We start from the raw sequence: 26,475 nt of genomic DNA, 5'->3' as shown, positions 1-26,475 counted from the left end.
GGAAATATCCTTGTCCCCTTTTAAGCACATAACCCCCCCTAACCACATTTATTCAGAAGTAAATTCCACTTTTTTCTCCCCCCCCCACCTTTTGATTTCTCTTTTGATTTAATCTTCTTGTTGTCTGTGTTTTGAGTTTTGCTTGTCTCAAGGGATTTTTACTTACTTCATTTATCAGCCATAGCCTGCCTTATCAATTATTACTTTATAAGAGTCATTTTGTGTGGCTGTTTCATATACAATACTGTCTAGTTAGTGTACACACCAACCCATTTGTAGCGCAAAAATGTGCTGCTGTTGTTTTCTGAATAAGGACTTGCTCATTCTTTTTTTTTTTTTAAATAATATTTATTGAAGTTTCCAAAATACAGAAAGAGAAGAAAAGAAATTATGAGGATACATTCAGAACCTTATTTTCAAACATCCACTTTCTGGGACTCCCCCCTTCCCCCACCCCTACCGTATTCCCCTTTCATATTGTTGTTTCCACAAGTTCTATTTCTGATTTAAAGCACAATTTATATACCCCATTGTTCAAATTTAAATTTATACAAACCTTATGCAACACCCTTGATAAAAAAAAAAAGCAAAAGATCTCTCCCCATAGCCCACCCCCTTTTCTTTCCACAATGTCCCCCTTTTTTCCCATTAAAGTAAAAACACACAGAATAAAAGTATAAAAAAATAAAAAATATATTAGAAAAAAGAAAACCAATTCAGAAAATAGTTGCAAGCCTTTGGATTCTAATTCTCCCTCCCCTTCCCCGGTTTAATTTCCCTTATCCTCCAATCTATGTTTCCAGCCTGGAAATCTTAAGTCCATCAATCCCATTTTTCCCCCAACTCCTTGCAGAATTATTTCCCATTTCTAGGATTACTTTTTTTAAAAATTAATTCCTAAATCTTTAAAAATGTCAAATTATAAAATTCCCCCCATTGTTCTTTCAAGGTTATAGTCCAGCTTCCTCTTGTTCCGCTGCTAAAACTTTCTTATTCAGAAGTTTAGTAACTCTACATGGGTTGTTGTTATTCAGGAACAAAAACTTGCGTTCAGTCCCTTCCTTCTTCAGTAAGGTATTCTGTTGTCTCCTTTTAGTCTAAACACCCTGTAGACGAGATTCAGTTTCCGTTTTGCAGCTTTCCCAGGAGATAACCAGTTCTGTGAAATTCCGGAGTGTTGTATTTTTCCCGGCTTACGCCCATCTTTGTAATGTCCCGAAGCTCCTCTAGGGGGGTTGTTGTAACTTTGTTTCCAAAAATCCGATTGTTCTCCGTATTTTCGCCATTTTGTATTCAAGTCTTAACAAATTATATCAAGTTGTAACAAATTTGACCAGCAAGGTCCTTGTAATAAAATCCTCTTTAAAATTCCGACTTTGACAGCTACTTTGACAGCTGTCAAAATCACCGGCTCTTTTCACCAGGCTCACTCCTCAATCGCCCCGGTTCCCAGGGAGGGGGGTGCATTTTCCTTCTCCTTCAATTCTTCCTCCAGCACAATTCTTGTACTTTCCCATCATGGAATTCTTAATTTAGCAAAGATACCGTTCTTTTTGGGCCTTGGCTTCCCAATCCTTGTTTTAAAATGTCTACAATAGGGAGGGGGACTGACTTCCTTTTTAGATCCCCCCCCGCTCGTCTCAAATCCCAAAAATTTTTCTTCTTTTAAACCCGATTTCCAATTTACTCACGGGTTGTTGTTAAAAGTCCAAATTCTCAATGGAAGAAGTCAGCGCTCTCCGCCGGATGGCATGCGGCTTCGCTCGGCAGGGATGGCAGAGGACTCAAAGCACCACGCTTCTCCCCGGCACCCGATCCGTAGCCTTTAAAAAGGCTCCTTCACGAGTCGGGAGGGCGCTAGCGGTGCTAGCCGAGTCTCCAAGTCCACGGCCCCCGTGGCCGTGGTTTCTAAGGGTCCCCGCAAGGGACTTGCTCATTCTTGTCCTCACGAAGCATGCTGCTTTTGTTCTAGAGTGATTTCAGATGGTGGCATCAACAAGGGTGGATGTGGTTACTTGATGCACATTTGACACCCCCCCTTTATTAGATTATCCGCACCTTCCCCTCCCTGCACGTGCCCCAGGTGAATGAAGAAAGAAGAGGTGGTTGTGACTCTACTGTGGGCCCCCACACAATAGCATTGGGCAGGTGTGGACCCCCCCACATTGTTGGGACGACCCCCCCAATCTGTTTTCAAATGCGGGGTAATGAAAAATCAATTTGCAACGAACTTTTATTTTTTGGAATGAAACCAGTTTCTCAACAATATATTTTCAGGAGTGAAAAATATACAGATTGTATGTGGATAACAGACAAAAATCAGTCTCTATTGATTCTAGAATAAAATGGTGGGTGTATACTAGGGATGGGTGATAAATCGATATATTGTCCCAAACTGGATTGAAGTCCATATTGTGATATTGGTTTCATAATGTTTGACCCGCTTACTTTATTGGAGCTCAATAAAGCAAACTCATTGTTGCAACCCTTACAAACTGGGGGTGCTCTGAGGTGCACAATAATTTACAATGTAAAATTCAGAACAAACAAAATCAAAGAGAGGAAACTAGATCCTTTTTAGTTCTTATTTCCCATCCCTGCAAACCAACTTTAAAGATGCCTAGCATAAAAAACCTCTAGACCTATTTCTAATTTGTCAGGTTTCCTTCCCATGTTTATTTCCCAATAACAATGCGTTATGGGAAGTTTTGTTTTTTTACTTGGTTTTGGCCTCAAACCCCAAGCCAAATCAGGCAGCCTTCAGATCAAGGCATGCTGTTTTCTGAAGTGCCACATCAAGTCTGAACCAAATCCTGAGGTCATTGCATACCTGCTACTTGTAGAAATCCCCTTGTAATGAAAGGTGAGCTGTCAGGAAGCAGAATTGTGTGCCCAGTACTACACATTTGTTCCCCAGAGCCCTGGAGAATTGTGGTATAGACATATCCTGAGTTACATCTTGCTTAACTCAGCAATTTAACAATTCATAACATTTTCCCCCTAGGTTTATGTGGTCAGTTTCTTTGTCACAATGGGAAGAATGTAAGAAACAGCTTCATTTTCTGGTGGGGGTACCATGCATTAACTGAGTTTGTTTTCTTCCATGGCTCCAAGTAGGCTCAAAATGTCATCTCTAACTGTGCATAATGTGCCATTTTCTTACTGCTGAAACTAGTACTGTGTCCTTCCCACAACATTTACTTAGTGCTAAGAAAATAACACATTTACACATGCTGAGATGAAGTTTCGGCCAGACACTTTTGCCTTGCGTCTCTGCACCCTTTCTGTAAAAATGAAGCAACATCTTCAGCTTATTAACAATGGTTTCTGGTGAAGGCACTCATTCTAATAAGCGGAAGAATGTCCTTGAAAATTTGAATGCAATGGGCCCACAGTCTAGATCAATTCACTATGGAGTGTGGCCACTTTGTTTGTTTTATGTAGGAGACTATCCAGAGATTAAACAGCTCTCCCTGGCATCTAAAATTTTATTTCGACTTTTGGGGGAAAATGCTGTTAATTGATTGGGGCCCCATTTCATATCTACACTTAATGACATATAAAGGATGCCACGTTTGTATATCAAATAAGCAGTTATCATGCTTGTTCCAGGGGTTGTTTTCGAGTGCAGCCGTAGCTCTTTAGGAACCAAAGACAGCTGACAACAGCTATGTCTTTTCAATGAAATATCACATCCTTCAGTGAACCATGGACTCTTTTTTTGTTGAATGTACACAAACAATGTGAAAAGGCTAAAGCAGAAGGCAACCATTTCTTTGTTTTAGTCTTAGCCCATAATAAAAAGGGCATTAAAAAAAGGTAATAACAGGAGCTAATAAAAGTACTAAGCATATTTCTAATACAACAAGCCCTTAAATCAAACTCTGTTATGTATTGACCAGAGCCAAGGGAAGGGAAGTCATTTGGCTGGAGCTGGTGGGAGTCATAGCCTAAAACATCTGTGATCTTTCAACAATATAGCTAAAACATTTTATGGACATTCAGAATGATAGGGTAGTGAAACTGCATGGGTAGCCAATGTGGTACCCTAGAGGTTGTTGGACTCCCATCATCCCTCACCACTGGCCATGCTGACTAGGCCTGATTTGGAGTCCAGCAGCATCTAGATTGTGTCATGTTGGCTTCCTGCTGTTATAATACTTTTACTATTTATACTCTGCCCATCTGACTGGGTTGCTCTGGGTGGCTTTAAGCATATATAAAAACACAATAAAACATTAAACATTAATAAAACTTCCCTATACAGGGCTGCCTTCAGACAGCTCAGGGGTCAGATAACACCATACCTTCCAACATTTATCTGATGAAAATAGGGATGTCCTAAGGAAAAGTGGGACATTTCAGGACCCAATCAGAAACCGGGATGGCTTCTGTAAATCCAGGACTGTCCCTGGAAAATAGGGACACTTGGAGGGTCTGCTAAGGTAGATGAAAACATTGCTCAATAGATTGCTAGCATTGTGAGACAGCTTTCACTCCCATGTTGGTACATAAACACAGCGTACTATGTTTACTTTGGAATTTGCCAGAGGGGCCAAATCTTTTTGGACGTGTACATTATCCTCCTTTTAAATTCAAGTTTTGCGGTAACTGCCCTAAAGCCAGTAAAATAATCTAGCGAGAAGCCATGCAATTAGACCATCTGCCAAACCCTCTGCAGCCACGATATGTAAATTGACAGGCTAAATTGGCTTTGCTCCAATAAACAAAATTTTGGAAGCTTAAACCAAGAAAAGCAATAGCATTCTGTGGCTTTAATTATACGGTGTGTAACATCTCCCTGGTGGACTTAAGGCCTCTGTCCAAGACCATCAGCTGGGGGTGGTTGTTTTGTGTGCTGAGCTGCTAGCAGCAGTTCCTGCATCCAAACTTGCCAGTTCAAAATCCAAAATATAAAATGCAAGTCTAACAGCTCAATTATGATGCCTACATTAAGAAATTTGGGCAAATTCCTAAACCTCATCTAGGACAAGATGAACACAAACTAAGATTGTAGATATGCTGAAGATGCTTTCAGGTAATTAATCGCCCTTAGTGTTTTAAAGTCTCTATTATATGGATCTTGTCTGATATGTCTATCCTTCCTTGTACACATCTGAAAATGTTGGTGTCTAGAGTTTTGCTTCTTCTGAATCATACCAGCTCTTATATTCTAGCTACATGGAAGTCAGGGTGTAGGGATTTTCTCCTACCGTGGAGTACTTGACTAAGGAAGCATCTTATTCTATTAACTTCCTAAAGACTATAGTTGGTAACCTCCCCCTCTGCCTCTTTGTAAATTTAAAATAATAGGCAAGAAAGAAGACTAACAAGTAATTTTTAAAGGGGGGAGGGGATATGAATTTGATATCACGTTATTAGACTAAATAAAATTGTCAATATGGTCTCCCATTTTCTAAAGAACCGTTTTAACAGGGGTGGGTGGAAATCCCCCCCCCCAAAAAAACAATGAAAGTGACATTTTAGTTGCTATCAAGCTATTATGGCTGAACTTCAATTCTCAGCTCAGACCTACATCGTTGTGGTGGGAAGTCTATAATCCAAAGCCAGTGCTAGACTTAATAACGACAATACTCAGCATTTACTTCAGGCTTCCCCATGTGATGCTCCCCAGATGTTTTGGAGTACAACTCTCATTATTCCTGACACTGGCCATTGTAATACGAAACATCTGCAGAGCACCAAGCTGCGGAAGACTGATTTCCATTGTGCTTTTGGACTGATCAAAGTACTCTGCGTGCATCAGATGTGGGGAACGTTTGTCAGCCTGAGGCCTGTAGGCCCTTGTGGGGAACCTTCTAGGGACTTCATGACATTGGGGTCTGGGGCCAAAGTCAAGAGCGGCTGAAGCAATCACACATTTCAGCTACCCCAAACCAGAGGTTTCTACAGACACACACATTTATGTCTCTGTCCTCCATCTAAGCAAGCAAGCAGACATTCCAGCTAGGCAAGAGCATTCGAGGAGGGACTGGAGCAGAAAGGGGTGGCCCGAGGGGGCCATGGTGTAGGGAGAGTGTTATGTACTGAAGTTCTCATCCTGGGCCAGCAGGGGATACTGTAGATAGTTATGCAAATAAGGGATCGAAAGTGACGTTCAGTGATTGGATAGTTTTAAAAAATTGTTACAGTTACGTTGTACTGGAGCTCTATATAAGCAGGCTGACTGAACCCTTCAGTTCAGTTCTGTTCTGGCCTGTGAATAAACAAAAGCTGTTTGAAGAATCGCTGTGTCGTCTGATATGTTCACCCACAACTTAACAGAGAGTCCCAAAGGCAGCCGCACAGAGAGCCCTGGGAGGTCACATTCTCTGGTCCTGGCATTGAGGGAACCCTGTTAGGCAAGACAGTATCGCCTCCATAACGCAGATGGCACTTTCATAGGTTTTTTTTTTTTAAAAAATATAGTTTTTATGAACGATTTTCTTGGGTTACAAAAGTACATACATTGTCTCTATTTTCAGATCATAACGACCTTTCTACAGATCAGTTATATCCAATGTGAGACATTAATGTTGTATGCAGTAGAAAGTTGGGGAGAAGAGAGGCAGGGAGAGAAAGCGGGTGCGGGGGGAGAGGGGGGTAGTAAACTTTCATCGTTTTACATAGTGTATGTGCAAAGTTCTTGTGTCAGCATCACGTGGATAGGTTCTCTTTCTGTTCATTTTTTAGTTTTCATTGGCAGTGAGAGAGGCTGGGAGGCACAGAGCATGGTTGGTTGCCTTCAGTTGACTAAATTTTGCGTGTGTGTGCGGATAGATGGGCGTTGCGTGAAGTTAGCCATATCAGTTCATATGCTGTCAGTGGCTTATTGTTGTTTTCTTGTTGGGCTGTGTGTTTAACAAAGGGGAGTCACACAGGGGTGAATATGTCCTCTTCTATTTCTCCCTGGGTCAGTTTCAGTTTGCTGGTTAGCTTTTCTAGTAAGGCAGTTTCCCATACAGTTTGGTACCAGTGGTCCATGTTCACTCCTGAATGCTCCCTCCAGTGTCTAGCTATGATGCTGTGGGCTGCTAAGAGTAGGTGGCCTATAGTTGAGTGTGAAATATGAACTTTAGGTGCTACACTACCTTGCCTGTATGCTACTGAAACCGGTGAGAGCTGGATTCTGATTCTCTTGGCCTGCATAAAGCTCATTGGGCGGCTTTGCCCAAGCCACCCTCTGTCAGTTTAACTTACCTCACAAGGGTGTGTTGCATTCAAACAGGCCACCCTGAGCTCCTTTGAGGAAAGGTGCAATACAAATGTGATAAATATAAAATAAACACGGCATAGGCAACGATATTAAAGAAAGCAATAAATGCTAGTCCAGGAGGGTGCTTGATGCGAAATGTTTTCTGTGGTTTCTATGGTGACTGATTAGACTGCCTGGTGACTAACAGCATGAAATAGTGCTGCTGACTGAGAATAGTTGATTCCCATGGATTCTGGGCATTGCATGCCGACTAGGTATTTGTTATCTGGAGTGATGTGTTTGTGTGTGTTAGTTCAGCCTGTGGGTACCTACCTACATGCTTATCTAGTTTAGTTTGAGCTTGGAATAGGAATGCTTCTAGGACCAAAGTCTCCTGCATTTTCTAAATTACACACACACACACACAACACGCAATGCTGTAACCTAATTCTCCCCTTTGTATTCCACAACATGTTTCTGAGAAACCCAAAATTAGATATACAGTGGTACCTCGGGTTACATACGCTTCAGGTTACATACGTTTCAGGTTACACACTCCGCTAACCCAGAAATAGTGCTTCAGGTTAAGAACTTTGCTTCAGGATAAGAACAGAAACCGGGCTCCGGCAGCGCGGCAGCAGCAGCAGGCCCCATTAGCTAAAGTGGTGCTTCAGGTTAAGAACAGTTTCAGGTTAAGAACGGACCTCCGGAACGAATTAAGTACTTAACCCGAGGTACCACTGTAAAAGTTACCTTAAGGCCGTGATATGTAATCTCAATTGAAAACCACGGGGTTGATACCCTGATCATAAGGACACTTTATGCTTTCTGACCTCAGACCTCCACTTTGTAGCCTGCTTGACCAAATCCTGCGCTGAACATAAGGGTCACACTGCAAATACACAGGTCCTGGAGTGGAGCCATAGTCCTCTCCTCTTTTTCACCTGGCTGCCCCAGTAAGGGCACTTGTAGGTATCTATCCAGCTTGCTTTCATACACATTTTGTCTCTTTCCCCTTGAGGAAACTTGACTTTCAAGCTTCTGCTTTATTTCTCCTGAGCTTTCTCAGCTAAGCCCACTGTGAAGAGCAACTCTAAGAGGCATATCAAAAGCCCCTGAGGATGAGTGAGTTTGCGCTGCATTCAAAACAGAATCTCCCTGTACTGTTTCAAAGCCAAGTTGCATGCTTGAACAGGTTTGTGCAGCAGGTGGATGCAGTGGGGAAATGTATTTAAGACCCACATTTCTGATTTCATTTTCCAAGAGCAGGAGGATAAGTTGGGTTTTTTGGGCCAAGTCTGTGGGTTGCAGGAGTGCAGTCATCTTTATTTGCACCTTTGTTTAGCATATGTGATCCTACATGTTTATAAGGGCTCATCCAGTTTTCCACTCGTTCCCCTGGGAAAACCCCATTTTTACTGCTGAATTGGAGCAAACGTCAATGGGATTTTCTGCAGACTAATATTTGCACTAAAGGGTGGTTTTTCCCTGGGAAAGTGGTGGGGCAAACAGAAAACCACTTGGACCCATGACCAGAAAGCACAGGACAAGCAAAATACCATTCAGACTTATGTTTTCTAGGTATGGAACAAGTGGAAGTATGGATGAATCCTTAGGAGAGGTTTTTTCTGTCTCGTAGGTGAGCAGGGGTTCAAAATCGTCCTGGATCTGAGAAATAAAGCCTGATCCCCTAACCAGCAGAAGTAAGAAGTCTCAATGATATTATTATAAAGAATAAAAATATGGACTTGATGACCCTCAAGGTCCCTTCTAACTCTACAATTCCATGATTCAATTTTATGATATATTGCCTTTCAGCCCCCAAAGGCCACCATTTTAATTAATAACACGGTGCACCCTGATGTGGTGAGGGTTGGTCACCAGGTTTCATAGGTCTACCCCACCAAATGCAGGAGTCTGTTTGATGCCAAATGAATCTAATCCAGTTGCCTACACCTCCCCCTCAAGTCTCCCCCAGCTCCCCCTTTTTGTCTCCTACATTTCCCATGGGTCGTGGCAGCCCACGATAACTGCCACAATGCTCCCACCAGCACCTCGAATCAAAGTGATGAGATCCACTTTCCTTAATAATACCTGGTCCTTTGAGCTCTAACCTTCAACAACTCTGGGAAAGGGAGAATCATAAAATCGTAGAATTGCAGAGTTGGAAGGGACCACGAGGATCATCTAGTCCAACCTCAAGCAATGCAAGAATCTTTCGTCCAAGGTGGGGCTCAAACCTACAACCCCAAGATTAAGAGTCTCATGCTCTACTGGCTGAGCTAGAAGGGAAGATGTGTGTGTGTATTGCTCCTGGACTTCGTTATCTGGTGTTCTGTGGGGACATCCTCCATTCACACACGGCAATCTGTCATCTTTCACCCCTTGTCAGTGAACTGCTCAGGTGAGACATCTGAAAGAATCCATAGCATGTCCTTTTTGGTCATATCTGAGCTGGCAGGGTTAGAAGGGAAGCATCTATCATCCCTCCCTCCCTCCCATCCCACACAACCTCCAATTTCTCTTAATATGCCTGCACAGGAAAGGCCAATTTGAAGTGTGATTGCTGTGAGCGTTTGCCTTATGGTTTGTTATTCCGCAGGTCAAAGGTGAAGGGTTGGGGCATTAATCAGCAAGCACAATGCAGAACAGAGATGCTAAGTGTGTCTAAAAAAAAGGAGCCCGCTGTCATGGGAACAACAGATGAAAGAGAAGCCTTTTCAAGGATAACATTCACAAATGAGACAGCGTACCTCAAATGTGCCTTTCAAGACGTGTGCGCGCATGTATGTGTATAATTGTTAATGCTTTAAAAAGAATTGGGAGCCCATCCTTTCAATCAGTTTATACATCTTGCTGCCTGAGGTGAAGCAACAAATGGTTATTACCCCACTCTCCATCTTCCCGCAAGCCAAGGTGCAAAGTACCAAAGACTAATTATTTTGGCATCCGGGACACAAGTACCCCTCTCACTCCCTGCAAATGCGACTACAGTGGTACCTCGGGTTACAGACGCTTCAGGTTACAGACGCTTCCGGTTATAGACTCCACTAACCCAGAAATAGTACCTGGGGTTAAGAACTTTGCTTCAGGATGAGAACAGAAATCGTGTGCCAGAGGCACAGCAGCAGCGGGAGGACCCATTAGCTAAAGTGGTACCTCAGGTTAAGAACAGTTTCAGGTTAAGAATGGACCTCCAGAACGAATTAAGTTCTTAATCAGAGGTACCACTGTACTCCTACTACCACTATTTGCTTACCTCTCATGACACCCCAAATCAGCTGCAGGAGGCATATTCTCCACTCTGCCTAATGGTAGGGCCAGCCCTGGAAGGTGACAACCTGAGTGCAGAACCTAACAAATATGCAATAATACATGATTGGGCTGTACCACTTGAAAGCATTATCTGCATACAGACAATTTGGTTCCAGCATCTTATGATGATTCACTTTATATTCCTTTTACTAGAAATAAAAGCTTATTTGCCACATCCATACGCTTCTCCTTTTCTCCCTCCCCACCTCATGTGAACAAAAAGCAAAACTCAAGATGAAGTTAAGTAGATAGGAGCAGGCTTGGATCGCAAGAGTGACCCGGAGTGCAAAGGAGGCTTAGTTGTCACTCCTACAATATCTTCAGTTGCTCGTCTTTCCCCTATAGAAGTGTATAATTGCCACTGATATTTCTGGGAGGAAAGAGTTGCCCTTGAGGATGTTGAAGTAGTGGTTAAACTTGCCTTTCTTGTGGCCTGAAAGGCGGGGCGGGCTGCAAATTGCCTCCTGAGATTCAGGGATGCCCTGTACCTGCCTCTTTTGGAGTCCTTGTAGTAGCCAAGACACCCTCACACACCACAATGATAAACATTTTCTTGTTCTCAAATTATAAAGCTAAGGGAGCAATCCTAGTCCCTGGCTGTGGAGCAGTAGGGCTGGATGAAGCAGCAGAGACTCTCAATCAGCAGAGCCTGAGGCTCTTAATCTCAGGGTTGTGGATTCTAGCTCCACAGTGCGCAAAAGATTCTTGCATTGCAGGGGGTTGGACTAGATGACCCTCATGGTCCCTTTCAACTCAAAATTCTATGATTCTACCTCATCCATAGTCCTTCCACATGCACAGGAAAGGGTGTGGGGGTATTTTACCTATTTATTTACTTGCAGTATTTATAGCCCATTCTTCATTGAATATTTTCAATCCCAGAGTGGGGAACAAAGTGATAAAATAAACGGAGAAAAACAACACACAAAAATTATAAACTCACATAAAGAGGTTCAATAAACACAAATTTAACAGTTCTGTCACATGGTAAACTAGCAAAACCACAATAACAAGAATTTAAAATTCCAATTTAACAAAATGCCTAGGTGAAAGCAAACACGAGACATCCAAAGAGATTTAAACAGATGAGAAAAACCAATGGTTGCAGTGCATTGGTTCCCACCCCGGTTTTTTCCCTTAGGGCAGCCCATTCCCTCCTCCTCTGCCTTTCACACGAAGAGGACCTACTCTGTGCCTACAGACTCTCACCCTGAGTGGTATGAATTGTTGCCACAAGCATCCACAGAAAACAACAACCACCACCCACAGCACAAACAGAGGGGAAAGAAACACACACACAAAAGGAAGAGGGGGATGGCAATAAGCCACAGCTGATGTTTCTCTCTCCTTTTCCATTCCTGAGGAAATTCAGAGGCCTCAGTGTCAGTCAGGCTGCCAGATAGAGATGTGTAGATGGATTTGCAGGTCTCCTCCATCTCATCTTTCTTTACCAGATGGTACAAACAGTGTCCAAGGTCTTCCCAAGTCTAATTCATGCGCTGCAAGCTCCAGGAAACACCATCAATTGTAGCCTGCCAGTGGGCCCTCGGAGCTGGACCTCAGTGTCTGGGCTGAATGATGGGGGTGGAGATGCTCCATCAGGTATACTAGTCCGAGGTCATTTAGGGCTTTAAAGGTCAGCACCAACACTTTGAATTGTGATCGGAAAGGTAAAGGTAAAGGTAAAGGTAAAGGTACCCCTGACCGTTAGGTCCAGTCGCAGATGACTTTGGGTTTGTGCACTCCTCTTGCTCTATGGTCTGAGGGAGCTGGCATTGGTCTGCATACAGCTTCCAGGTCATGTGGCCAGCATGACTAAGCCACTTCTGGTGAACCACAGCAGCGCATGGAAATGCCGTTTACCTTCCCGCCAGAACAGTACCGATTTATCTACTTGCACTTTGACATGCTTTCAAACTGCTAGGTGGGCAGGAGCTGGGACCGAACAATGGGAGCTCACCCCGTCACGGGGATTCAAACCGCCAACCTTCTGATTGGCAAGCCCTAGGCTCTGTGGTTTAGACCACAGTGCTACCCGTGTCCCTGATCAGAAATGTACTGGGAACCAAACCAAACCAAACCAAAACCAAACCAGGTTTGCAAATCAGCACTGATGCTTTCAAAAATGCTCCAGAGACTCTCCTTCCTGTCCCCCCTAAATGTGTGGGACTTGGTCTTTTCCCTTTCTCACCTTCTTAATCTCTCAGCCACTGGGAAGAAAGGGGGCAGTGGGGAAAGACCAGGGCACAACACCACAAGCAGGACCTCTGCTTTCCAAAATAACTTGTGCTCCATTTATCCTCCTCAGTTGGTTGACTGGCCAACCCATATCTAGTCAGAAGTAATTCCCAAAGAGTTCTTTGGGGTTTGCAGGCTGTAGCCATAGTTGTACAAAATTCAAGTAAAAGCAAAAATGTGACATCACTCTGTGCTTCTGCGTTGCTTACTGAGAGCTGGTATAACATCGCGGCAGAACTGTGATCACTCAAGTCTTGCCTTTGACGTGAATTTGCTTAGTGGCCTTGGGCAGGCCATTCTCTCTCAGAATGCTGATCAGTCTACAGAATCATTCTGAGGACAAGGCAAGGCGGCATGGGAGAGATTTGCAATTGGATCTCTCGACATCTTTGCATTGGTTAAAAGCAGCCAACAGGGCTCCTAGTTGAGATTGGAGTCATGACACGAAAGGCTAAACCTGTCCTGCTTCTCTCTGTTTCCCTGACTTAAATTGTTCCCTTCTGCCTTCGTTGGGTGGGTGGGTGGGGGGAAGACAGATGGACTATGGGGGCGTACCAGAAGGAGACAATGCAGCCACATAAAAGTCATAAGGTTTCTGCACCCTCCCCCACATTTCTCCATCCTCTACAAAGGCAAGCAAGAGGCATTAGCACAGAGACATTCAAGCCAGACAAAATATATTGAGGAGGGAGCTGGACTGGTGAAGGTTGAGAGAGTGTGGCCCCAGGAAAGTCCCATGGGCCAGCTTGAGGCTGCATTTGGCAAGAGGGCTGGAGGTTCCCTGTGCTTGCTTTTAATTAAGGGGGGGGGAGATGTTGGGAAAATGCACTATATAAATGCTAAGTTTGTATCAATGCCTTTTGGGTTTCGATTCACTCAGGCTTGCTGATTTATTGACTGTTTCCGTAGTCTGCTGCCATTGCCTGTTTCGCTGAAGTCGGAATATTGTAAAATTGGGTTTTATTATATAATGTTTTATCCCTGCTGTGTATTTCTACCCTGGGATCTTTCAATGAAGGGGGAACTATAAATAAGATAGATAGATAAGTACATTTCTTGTTTGGGCCAGGGGAATCAACTTTTTGCAAGATAAAGCATTTTATTGTATTTTATGAACCCATAAGCTGGCACATTTCTATGCCAGTCACTCGTAGCTTGTGAACTTCGTATCTGTAATGCTTCCCATTTTCCTGCTTGGAGGCCATTTTCGTTCCCCGCAAGTGAGCCAGATCTTACAAGGCTGAGATAACAAGCCTCAGCTGTGACTGGAAGTCTTTTCCTTGGAGGTTTTGAAGCAGAGCTTGGATGGCCATCGCCATGGATGTTTTAGTGGAGATCTGTACATTGCAGGGGGTTGGACTAGATGACCCTCGGGATCCCTGCCAACTCCGTCATTCTATGATATACAAGTCCTTGGACTGTGTCTCCCAGCAGTGCTGTCTTTAGCATATGCACCCCTGGGGTACAAAGATCTGCCCAGCACCCCCAAATTTAGTTTAGCCCCCAAATTAACACCACCACACTTATAAGTATACTTATAAGTATTCAAAGGTGCTGCTGACCCAGCTGCCACACAGCAGCTCAATACAATACGTAACATAATACTTTGATGTAAGAGTTAATTTCGCGTGCACGGCGCTGTTGAGAATGAGAAGCGCAGTCATTGAGTCTGACAAGCACCGCCGTTGTGAATGACAAGTGCCGCTGCTGGCGCCACGCGTCTTTGGTAAATAAGCGCACAAAGTCAAAAGTCCTTTAGTGAAACAGTAGGTATACATTTGGGTAATACCTAGGTATATATGTATTTTGTTTTTCTAGCTTGATCAAAATTATTTATTATTTCATAACAGGTAGATAGTTAAGAGCTTAGGGGCCTCAGTAGCAGGTGCCTGGCACCCCCCAGAATTTGGCGCCCGGGTGCCCCGCACCCCTTGCACCTCCGGGGAAAGACAGTCCTGTCTCCCAGTTCTGTGTCCAAGTGATACATACAAGCGTTGGCCTGGATAAGGCTCTTAAAGATTTAGATTCCTATAAGCTTCAATCCTATAGCCTGCTATTGTCTGCTGGATGAATGGATAGATAGATGGCAGCCACAAGACTTTCTTGTGCCTAAACAAGAAAGTCAGTCCCCGTGATAGTCACAAAACTTGCTTTCACATAAAGTATATTTCTGATTCAGAAGACGGTTTAATCGGTGCAAGATGAAACAGACTTATTAAACTTTTAAAAATCATTTCATAAAATCTCTTTTCAAGAGATACTTACATGAATACAAAGCTATTTGAACTATGTTTCTTACCAAATTGTTAATCAAGCCATTTGAGGGGAGGGGCACAAGAAATGTATATAGTTTTACAAATACACACAGGTCCCGTCCTGCTTTATGAACACAGTGCATTTCCTGGTAATCTTTTATCAGGCAAGTGTTTGTTTCATGAGTTGATGATTTCTATTGATTCCTATGAGGAATTTTCTAATGCATTTCCAACCATGTATACCTACTGTATATAGCGAGGTTTAGGGACGAATTTTCACATAGTGAGGACCTGCATAAAGTGGGACCTGCATGTATAAGAAATACTGGAAATTTACATCTGGAAGATGTAAAGGCCTTGCACTAGTTATTATATATGTATACGTATATCATATACAGTAATGCATCTGCATTTGAGTATTGCATCTGAATGCTTGATTTGCCTCTACTGAAAAGCCTGCTTTGCAGTGATTTGAAAGTTCCCTTTCTCTGATATTATTTCTGTTACGGGTCATACACAAACGTGAGCCCTCACTGGACATTCTTCATTGGATGATTATATTGTGAAGAAGGGATGTGCATAGACCCCTGATTCACGCTGTGGTACCACTCTAACGGGCTTTGAAGATGCTCGAACTCAAGACGAAAGGGAGAAATGTGCTAAGAGGAAGGCATGCTTGACAAACCCTCACCATTATCAACTCCCACCTGGAACCTATGTCCCCACGGTGGAAGGATGTGTGGGTCCAGAATTGGCCTCCACAATCACTTATGGACTCACTGTTAAAACCATGTTTTTGGAAGACAATCTTACTCAGCTACGAATGATCACCAAAGAAGAAGAAGACCACTCTATGGCTCCCAGATCATGGCAATTTGCCCTGTGTTGTCCCACCCATCCCAGATTCATCCTCTAACCAATTCAGGGATGGGGCTAAGAATTTTCAAAAGCCCTTACAAATGTTCTGTGAATGTGTGTGAACAGCATTGTGCAGGATCAGAGCCTCCCACTCAGCTAAAAGGCTGCACAAAAGGAGAACTGCAACCAGCACAGTGTAGGATCAAATTGGATCCTGTGTGGATGAAGCCAGTTGAACCCCACAAGATTGATCCAGTCCAAGAATCTGGGGTTCTTTTGGTCACATGTGCTGCATCAAGAAGATAATGGACATCACATGGCAGGACAGAGTCTCAAACAAAGATGTGCCCTCTCAAAACTTTCCAGCACGTTCACACTCCCATTTCAGCAAAACGTCTATGGCTGGCTTAGTCATGTTCACAGAATGGAAGATGGCAGGATTGCCAAGGATCTCTATGGAGAGCTGGCTTAAGGCACCAGGCCCATCGGCAGACCAGCTCTGCAGTAGAAAGATGTCTGAAAATGTGACATAAAGGCTAGCAACATCAAGCCTGTTGTATGGGAATCCCTTGCAGATAACCGCAGTGCCGGCAGACAGATAGACAAGTAGTGCATCCATAGCAATGAGCAGAGGAGGAACGACCGCTGGTAGGAATGCAGAGGGAAGAAATGCCATGGTGCATCTGCAGCAGCACAACCAAATACCTTCATCTGCCCCAGCTTCAACAAAACATGTTTCTCCTGTATCAATCACTACAGCCACAGCAGGCACTGTAACTCCCCGACAGTTTGAATTCACCTCACAAGCTGCACTCTTCCATCGTATCACAAGACAGATGGGTGCCAACAACTAGGGCTAAGTCTAGAGAAAAATGTGAAGTAGGTATTTCTGAATGCACAGGGAATACATTGCCCCACTGACTTACTGTCATCTGTCCCTACTCGCTTAGGACTTAAAGGCAGGTTCTTCCAGGGCAGATGAGCTCCAGTACCTTTCTTGTTAGAAATTAAGTATTGGTGGCAAAATAAACAACCCTTTGCTTCTTCTCCCGCTACCATTAGCTGCATACTTCTCATCCTTCCGTGAGTTAGAGGCAGGAAGGGGGACCTGCATCACACCGTGTTTAGCTTTGTGCAACTACGAAGGAACACATGGAATCACTGCTCCATTTCATGTTTCTTTAGCCTTTGATGTGTGAAGCAGAGAAACCTAGGGACTGGAGCCTTGTGGTTCCCACGTTGCTTCTTAGAACGCTATCTCGTCACAGACAGCGCTGCGGAGCATAGCAAATGCATTGCAGTTTGCTCTGTGCAGATACTAACTGCTTAGCAATTTATTTTTTCTTTTTTTGCCGTGCTCCACCAAGTAAAAAAGTAAGGGGAAATTACATAGAGGAACAAAACCCACACCAGCTTCTCGTGATGTCAGATGAGTGGCTGTGATGTGTGGGTGGGTGAGGTGGGAGCTGGAGGGGGAGGCTGATACTCTTGAAGGCTTTGCCAGCGCTTCCTTCTGTGTTACAGCTTGTGCCTACTCGCTGCATCTCATTACCAAGTAGGGCCTGGGATAAACGGGGGAGGGAAATGAACTTTGGCTTGACGGGGGAAACAAGTAGAAGGAATTTCAGTTCTCTAAACTGTGAAAACCACCGTGTTAAATGAACAGTCAAACGTGCCCTTGTTCTATAGCTTCCTACCTTGGAAAACCCTTTCCACATCAGTTTGTCTGCTGATTACCTGACATGGAATTTCCATTGGACTGCAAGTGGGTCTGGGCATATTCTGTGTGCAAACACAGTATAATGAGGATGCTGGTGGCCCAGGCAGTCAGAATTTGCAATTGATTTGCAAATTCAGCATGGTTATCAGCCAGGGGATGGTCACTGTTGTTGATATATAATAATAATAATAATAATAATAATAATAATAATAATAATAATAATAATAATAATTTTTATTTATATCCTGCCCTCCTCAGCTGAAGCCGGGCTCAGGGCGGCTAACAACAATAAAATAGTACAGCATTCTAAAATCATTTCATTATAAAATTAATTCAACTCAAATTGATGGCAACCATTAGGCTAAAGTTCTGCGAAGATTGCCAAAGGAGGGAGTCAGGCTGTGCCCTGGCCAAAGGCCTGGTGGAACAGCTCTGTCTTACAGGTCCTGCGGAAAGATGTCAAGTCCCGCAGGGCCCTAGTCTCTTGTAACAGAGCGTTCCACCAGATTGGAGCCACAGCCAAAAAAGCCCTGGCTCCGGAAGGCTGCAGGCTCCCCATACCTCGTGCAGACAGTCCTGAACTGGACAGGCCAATGATCTGACTCCGTATAAGGCAGGCAGCTTCCCATGTTACAATCAGTTGGCAGCACCACCCTCTTGTGGGCAAATTTCCAAGCCAGTGTGTTTCTTTCAAAGGGCTGCATGGGTTCCATGGAGAAATAGACACGGCAAGTTTCAATTGGGGCGGGGGACAACCATGTAGATTTTGCAGTAAATATCTCTAAGCAACGTGCTTCCCAACTGTAGCTTGAGGCGTTCCGGTGTAATGCAGCTGCTCAAAGCCTGTTTTGGGAAGTCCCCGCTTCAAATTACCACCTTGGCTAAGAACTCACTAGGTGGCTGTAGGCCACCTCTTCCTCTGCAATATGAAGATAGTAATAGAGGGTTGTCACACTGACAGCTGAAGTATGTGAAATGTGAATACTCAAGAAAAGTGCTATAAGCCACAGCAGATCTTTCAGGTGGCCCCTGTACTTTATCAATCACAACCACCACTATCAAACTCCTCTGCATAGCCTTTCCTACCTGCCAGCTTCTCTTAGCCACATTCCACTGTTTCTTTTTCCAGGTCCCATCCTTCCTTCAGTCTCGCCTCCTTTTCTCCCTTTCCTTATCAGATTTCCTTCCACCCCACTCTTTCCTCAGGGTCCTGCTATCCTACTGCCTATTCTGTTCCCTAAGCTACCCCGACTGTGCCATCACAGTTGCTCAGCCTTTGTGATGTCAGCATTGCCAGCAGCTTCACTGATGTCACAAATCCTTACTGCACGAAATGATTAGTGATTTTCTTCGCAAAATCAATGTGTTGTTTTTTTTCCTATCCTGACGCAACACTTTCCACAAAAATTCCTTCTTGAGAGCCAGTGTGTGTAGAAATTGTATTTGATTTCTACATTATATTGTACCATGTTTTGTGGATTATGAGCACTGCAGCACTGTCAGGATTTGGATTGGGTTGGCAGGCTCTGATGGAGGAGGAGGAAATGGAGGACTGAATTGGGTGAATCTTGGCTGGAGTCAGTTTGTAAGGGGGAGAAGGGATGTCAGCTCTCCCCTCTGTCCTTCCTGCTGAGCGGCAATCCTCAGTGGAGGCTGGGGAGGGCTTGGAGGGAGGGGAGGTTGAAGAGGAGGTGGTAGTGATCGAATAGGAGTCTGAGCAGGAGGGTACAGTCTTGTCATCTAGAACCAGGCCACCACATCTGCAGTTTGGAGCAGACCCATTAGCGCCGACAGAGTGTGCACTTGCCACCCCGATATTCCCACTAGGTGGAAAGACGCAATGCATTGTCTTTAAAAGCTTAGCGGGAAGGGTGGGGGAACTTGTTGGGACACTTTGTCACTTTGTTGGGACATCTTTGTCACTTCTGTCCAGTCCTTGAACTCCTGAATTGTGTCTCCTGAGCAATGTCTCTGCTGCTGAGCCTGTATCACTCCTTGCCTGCATAAAATTTTCTTCCTTCCTTCTGAGTAAGAGCCTTTGTCTGTGTGTGTTGGGTGGGAGCCAGAACCTTTCTGAGAACTAGAGTCATGACTAGATGGCACACTTGCCTGAACCAACAGGTTTTTTAAAAATTAAATTGTACATAGCATATTTCCATTTAAACATATCAATCACCTTTACATTTAGGATTCTCAGAATCCCTTGACTTTCCTCTGCCATTTTCTGGTTTCCATTGCCCATCCCTTTTTATTCAGCTTATCCCCCCCCCAATTTATTATATCTATTATTTACTTTTTTCATTATAACAGGCTACTCTTATGTACATAGACCCATAGGAACTGAGTGTATGTTTTGTTGTACAACTGGGATTGCAAAAACAGTTTTCCTACCTATGCATACAGAGGCACCAGCTTCTTCGGAGGATTGGGGCCCCTGGTGTGACATCCTCTGAATATTGAGGGTGGCCCGGCACCCTCAAAAAATATTCAGGGAGCCAAAACTGCCTTGGCCCCTACAAGTCATGATAGAAATCCTGATCTACAACCAGATGAATAAGAGTGGTTTGTGCGCCTTGTTTGGGTCCACCACACCACACCTCTACTAGTAAAAAATGAGAGGGGCCTTCAGACGGCCGCTGGGCCAATTTCCAACAGGAGGTGCAATTGCCACTGTCACATCATGACAGAAAAGGCTGTGGGAGAAACAGAAACTCCCTCACACACTCTTGGACTGTTCTGCAAAATGGTTGGTTCAGGTGAATCCCTTACTGCCCACAAAGAAGCTCCTATGAGAAAATAACACTTGGTTTTCTGTTAAAGATGCTGGCAAAATTTGAAGTTTTCAAATGCTTCTTCTAAATGTCGTTTTTTAATTGGTGGGGTTTTCTCCACAAAGATTTCCCTAGGGCAAAGCTTTTGTATGCTTCATGTTAATCCTGCCCAACCTTTGGGGACTTGCTGCTTGCCTTAATTTGGGGGGTAAAGTCACTTCCTTTGTTATCATTAATAAAAGGAAAGAGTGTAAACATATTGGTGAAGACTAGATAACCTGAAACTCATGAGTGGCTTTGTATTCAGTGCACCTAAAAGGCGTGACAGAGTTAAAACGCATATCCTTGTCACAGGCAAAGGACAAAGGGTTAAACTGAGGGCTTGGCTTCTTTGCTCAGTCTCAATGCAAATTCTCTAATCCCCTGCTAATCAGTGTATATTTTTCTATTTTTATATCAGTGATTGTCTATTCCCACAGCTATCTTTACTGACTAAAATATTTGCTTTGGCAACCAACTTTGCTCTACACATATTTGCAATTTGGGTTGTTGTTTTTTCTCATTCTGTTCGATAATAAAAGTTGTGTGTAATTTTCAGGTTTGCATACGTTTCTATGTTTGCTTATGTTTCTATACGATTCTGTATAGTAGAATCTTCTACACAGCATATCTTAAAAGTGCATGTACTCCCCTCATTGACTAACATCAGTTTTGAGGGATAGGTTGGAGTGCTTTCTTCATTGAGGAAATCACTCGAGATGGAATGAGTTAAACACCCTTCCACAGTGCCATTGCTAGAATCAAATTTGGGATACTTGGTGTCTGTTTTAAAGTAAACAAACATACAGAAAACCCAAGGAAAAAACAATTGCTCTATCAGATTATGGATCTCCAACTTCTTGTCTGGCCTCTAGCAGCTGATAAACAGAGCCCAATTGAAAACAGGCCTGTGGAGCCAAATGAAAAACAGATCTGAAACGCTTTCCCATTTTTATTTTTTTATCAGGTTTGTGCTTTGGATTTGTATACACATTTTGTCTCCAGTTATTGGTAAGCCCCACATCAAAATGTTTACAATCAGGTACTAATCAAGCACATAATTGAAAAGATAGCATTACAATAGCAGCACCATTTTTTTCTGTTTAGGGTCTTCTGCACCATAAATTTAAACCACTTTGATACTGCTTTAAAATGCGTTTAACTGGCACAGTTTGCCCCCAGCAACTAGCAATGTTAGTTTTGGTGCTGAGGGTGAAGTCCTTTTCTTTTGTGTGCCTTCATAGTACCACATTTCCCAGGTTACCTTGGTTGGGCACCAACCACGTTGGAAACTAGTTTAAATTTGTAGTCATGAATATGTTTTCTGTGTTTAAACTTCACCAACATACCTCAAAGGGATATAAGTACAAATTAAATTGGGACTTATAAGTATGTGTATTTACCTCACAGAAAGTGTGTTAATAAATTCAAAGGAGACATTTGTGTTTTTAATTTCATATCTGTTCCTTTTAGCTGTTATTAGGCCACAGTACCATTTAGGTGCCATCATTATGGTTTTGTTTATTTATACTGCTGAGAATGTATTGCAGCATGGGCAGTGCATGGGAGGAAACCATGACACCCACAGGTTTCCACTACGTGGGATCACATGCTGCAACTTGTGGTTAACCGAAGGAGCTCTGGACTTGCAAAGTGAAACAAAACTTGCGTGCTAATCCTTTCCCTTTGTGGCTAAGTAGGCGTGTCGGGGACTCTAGGACTTGAAACCGGAACATCTTAGTTGGAACGTACAACAGCGCTCTCTCTCTCTCTCTCTCTCTCTCTCTCTCTCTCTCTCTCTGTGTGTGTGTGTGTGTGTGTGTTTCCAAACTTTAGAGCCCTCTCCATGCACAAAACACAATCAGGCAGTAAAAACAACGGTCTCTGCATGATGTATGACACTAGAATGACCAGATCTAGGCCGTGTACACCTAATTGGCTTGAAATGCAACTCTTTTTCTCAATTCAGATTGAAGCTAGTAAGGGGCAAATGCATCAAAATCCAGCGCTTCATAAAACATTACAGAGTGGATACAGAATAGATATGGATTGTGGCTAATCCAGAATATATGCCGTTTCTCAAGATTAGAACAGATGTGATCTCCATCTTCTCCTTTTTATTATTAGTTTTTGTTGACTGTTGTTTAAACCAGGGACTAATAAGATGCCTACCCACTTTTACAGTTCATCCCCTACACATTAAGCATCCTATTGTATTTATATCAATATATACCCGGTTTTATCTCAATAAAGATAAATTTCAGATTTCTTAGGATCTATGAAAAGACTGACATCAAACTTTGAGCAAGAGCTTTCCAGAACACAGCCCACACGATATGATATGATAGGATTAGTTTATCAATAAAGATTTTTCAGATACAGGACTAGCCTTATGAATATCATATCCTTTTCCTGATACAGGAAAGATCTCTTTTATGCATGTTCAATAAAACTGAATGACCTGCATCTTACTCCACTTACATTTTTATTTCCTGGTATGTACACCTGGATTACTGTCTTGCTGTCCTCCATATTTCTATGTAAGTGTGCAGGAATATAGCCTTAGCAGGATGTGACACTAAACACATTGATAAAAAGGTGTGGGGAGAAGGTACCGGTAATTCTTTGCTCTCCAGCCACAAGCCTGATCATTCAGTCCAGACACTGAAATCCTGCTCCGAGGGCCTTCCGGTGGTTCCCTCATTGTGTGAAGTGAGGTAACAGGGAACCAGGCAGAGGGCCTTCTCGGTAGTGGCGCCTGCCCTGTGGAACACCCTCCCATCAGATGTTAAACAGATAAAGAATTATCTGATATTTAGAAGACATCTGAAGGCAGCCTTGTTTCAGGAAGTTTTTAATGTTTGATGTCTTAACTGTGTTTTAGTTTGTTGGAAGTTTCCCAGAGTGGCTGGGGCAACCCAGTCAGATGGGTGGCATATAAATAAATTATGGTGATGATGATGATGATGATGATGATGGTGATGATGCAGGAATGCTTCGGTATTATCTAGAAATATCCTATTACTAGGATCAGGCAGAGAATAAGGACAGTACAATAAACCAAAAGGTCCCTATTTTTATCTGTGATGTGCTGAAATGTTACTAAAGTTTACTAGATGGGGCAAATCAAATATTGGCAATTAAATATCTCAGTAATAATAATAAAAAGTAAGAAGGGCTAAAGAGAGAACAAAGGAAGCAGGAGAAGCAGGAAAGAAAAGTGCACGGAGAACAGTCTAAAAAACAAAGACAAAAAGAAGCTTCAAAGCTAGAGCAAATAAAGCTGCATGACCATTTATGTTTTAAGAAGAGCAAGAAATCGAAGAGAAATTTGACCAATGCAACAGCAATGATTAAAGGGTTGGAACTCATGAGAAAAATTGCTCGGTGTGTCTGGGTGTGTTTAATATAGAGAGAGGAAATTTAAGGGGAGCCATAATAGCAGTTTTCAAGAGTCTAAAAGGCTGCCTTGAAGAAGAGGTTGAACAAATGTTTCTTGGGCTCATTCCCTGGCATTATTACAGAAAAGCAGATCTAGGTCTAGAAACTCTCCATGAATCGATAAAGTGCACTCTTAGTCTATAAGGTTCCACAAGAAGCTTTGCTATTTTTTCCACCTTTTAAATACCACTGAACTTTTTTTTTAACAGACATTTACATCTCCCCATCAATATGTCCTGCATTGACACCTCCAGAAAACATATTCAATGCTTCTAATGAGGACTACAAGTTTTAATCAGTTTAATTGCTTGATGACACAACTCAGACTTCAGACAATTATTCAATAGGGGTTATTTTAATTGGTGGGGATGACTTTAAATTAGTTGTACAGCAAATTAAATATTTCTTTGTCACTTTGAGGCTATAATAGTTTTAATGGATTAGGGGAAGGAATTAAAAATAATAATACCCAGAATGGCCTTTCTAAGAACAAATGCTACTTTTTTGTTTATTGCATAAGGAAATATAAGATTACCAAAATATAGGTGGCATTGGGGTAGGTCCTTTGCTGGATTATGGAAGTGAAGTGGTGCAGCTGTGGATTCTAATTCCCCTCCTTGAGACTGTACCCCTGGTTTTGAGAGGCGAATCAGCCTTAGTCCTCTTCTTTGTGTGGCCTACTGTTGGATTGGACACTGGGTCACTTTGGAGTTGGTGGTACTTCTAAGGTAGACTGTGAATGTCCCACATCTGTGATTTTTGTGCCTCTGAATCTCTGCAAAATAGCTGGGACTGGGTCATGACATGCACAGCACTATCAAATGTCAGTGCTACATATGTGTTTACTGAATGGAAAGCTGGCCCTTCAAACAATCGCGAACCATTCACAGTTGATGAGCAAAACTTTGAATGTTGGGAAGATTCAAATCTGAGTGGTTTTTGCTTTTAGCATCAGCCACAGTTGCCAGCCACGCACCCATTTTGAAATGAAACCAAATGCTTGAAAACAAAACCTATAAATATAAGATGGATAACAGAAAACAGAACTTACTTTACATTTCTTTACAGCAGCATTGCACGGTGGTTCTGCCATCCAGACCTTTCTAGGAGGTGGACTTGGAGCTATTTCCCTCTGCAGTTTTTGTCATCGATCTTGCCACCTTCTCCTTTAAAATAAGGTGAGTACCAAATTAGTGTTTGGGTTCTTCCGACATGTTTCTCCAAACCTAGATAAATACTGTCTTCTGTCTAGTTTTGTTTGAAGAGAGATGCTTGTAGTATTTTCCAGTCAGTTTTTGGAAACTGCCATTTTATTGTGTTGCTGAAGTTGGATGTTACATTGTTCAAACACTGTTGTCATGGTGGATGAGTTTTGAGAACTCTTGGTGGATGATCATGATCATGGTGATTTAATAAATTTATATATTTAAATTATGGAATGTCACAAACCCAAACCAAGTAAGAGAGCTCTTCGACAGTTTTGTTTTATTTTTATTTTTTTAAAAAAATCAGTTACATAGGGTGCTCATGAGTTGCAAACAGGTCAACTGGCATCCTTAGGGGTGGTGACTATTGATGTCGGATGTTTATAGCTAGAATTCTATCTTCTTCTTCTTTATCCCCAAGCAGCAAATTTGCACAGAAAACCCCAGTGATTACAGTGGTACCTCGGGTTAAGTACTTAATTCGTTCCGGAGGTCCGTTCTTAACCTGAAACTGTTCTTAACCTCAAGCACCACTTTAGCTAATGGGGCCTCCCGCTGCCACCGCACCGCCAGAGCATGATTTCTGTGCTTATCCTGAAGCAAAGTTCTTAACCCGAGGTACTATTTCTGGATTAGCGGAGTCTGTAACCTGAAGTGTATGTAACCTGAAGCGTATGTAACCCGAGGTATCACTGTATTTCTATTGGGTTATTTTGGCACTGCCATCCCTACAGTAATCTCAGGTGGCTACTTCAGTTAGTCCCTCAATGTTTTTGTACTTTGCTTTAGGTCTCATTGTATAATGGGTTGGCCATTTTAAACTGTGATTTACTCTAATTATTATCTGATGTTGTTTGGTTCTATTATGCCTTTACTTGAGATGGGTGAGTAGCAGAGTTGGTGCAGGAGTGCTAAAATATAGCAAGAATGGTGATATTGCAAGAATGCATGACATTCTTCGAAGCAAGCATATCAACAAGACTAAGAGGACAACACAAACACGTCAACAAGACTAACTCTGGAAACTCAAAGGCAGCCATTCTCTCCCTTTAACAGAACTGTTTCCCAATAGTACAAATGACAAAAACAGGCCACTGTGGTTTTCAGCAGGGAGGGGGAAACCTTGTGTTTTATGAAGCAGAACAAATAGCAGCTAATAAAATGAAATGGTGCTTATTTTGAATAAGTGGGAAGTTATAGTAGGAGCATAAATTGCTGGTGGTTTTGACACCTTTCACTCACTTTGTGATTCCAAAACAAAAAAATTTTTTCCTTCCAGTAGCACCTTAAAGACCAACTAAGTTAGTTCTTGGTATGAGCTTTCGTGTGCATGCACACTTCTTCAGATACCAAGTTAGATACCAAGTTTGTGATTCCAAGTTAGTCTGTGGTTTCGGATCTTTTGAACACCCACACTATCCTTTTCTCCCTGATAGGG

The 26,475-nt window shown here is 42.8% G+C and overlaps 2 protein-coding genes across 4 annotated transcripts in view; one reads left to right on the top strand and one right to left on the bottom strand.

Moving 5' to 3' along the window:
- The window catches only part of RASGEF1A (RasGEF domain family member 1A), a 94,332-nt gene extending 69,340 nt beyond the window's left edge, over positions 1 to 24,992 (bottom strand). Inside the window, exon 1 of one of the 2 annotated variants that reach the window (XM_083614783.1) lies at positions 24,884 to 24,992. In XM_083614783.1, coding sequence (XP_083470909.1) covers positions 24,884 to 24,925 — 42 coding nt within the window. In that variant the 5' untranslated portion in view covers positions 24,926 to 24,992. Of the gene's footprint in view, positions 1 to 18,667; positions 18,835 to 24,883 lie in introns of those variants that run through there. The other variant, XM_083614786.1, reaches the window with a different exon arrangement.
- The window catches only part of LOC310762974 (uncharacterized protein), a 207,943-nt gene that overhangs the window by 28,729 nt on the left and 152,739 nt on the right, over positions 1 to 26,475 (top strand). The window contains exon 2 of one of the 2 annotated variants that reach the window (XR_014548328.1): positions 24,904 to 25,010. The exons of the other annotated variant lie outside the window; for it this stretch is intronic. The gene's annotated coding sequence lies outside the window, so the exon portion shown is untranslated. The remainder of the gene's footprint in view (positions 1 to 24,903; positions 25,011 to 26,475) is intronic. 2 annotated transcript variants of the gene reach the window in all.

The sequence above is a fragment of the Podarcis filfolensis genome (genome assembly GCF_964270895.1).
Source record: "Podarcis filfolensis genome assembly, chromosome: 5".
Lineage (NCBI taxonomy): Eukaryota > Metazoa > Chordata > Lepidosauria > Squamata > Lacertidae > Podarcis > Podarcis filfolensis.
Note: the sequence above shows the minus strand (reverse complement) of the source record. Positions and strands in the feature narration are given on the sequence as shown.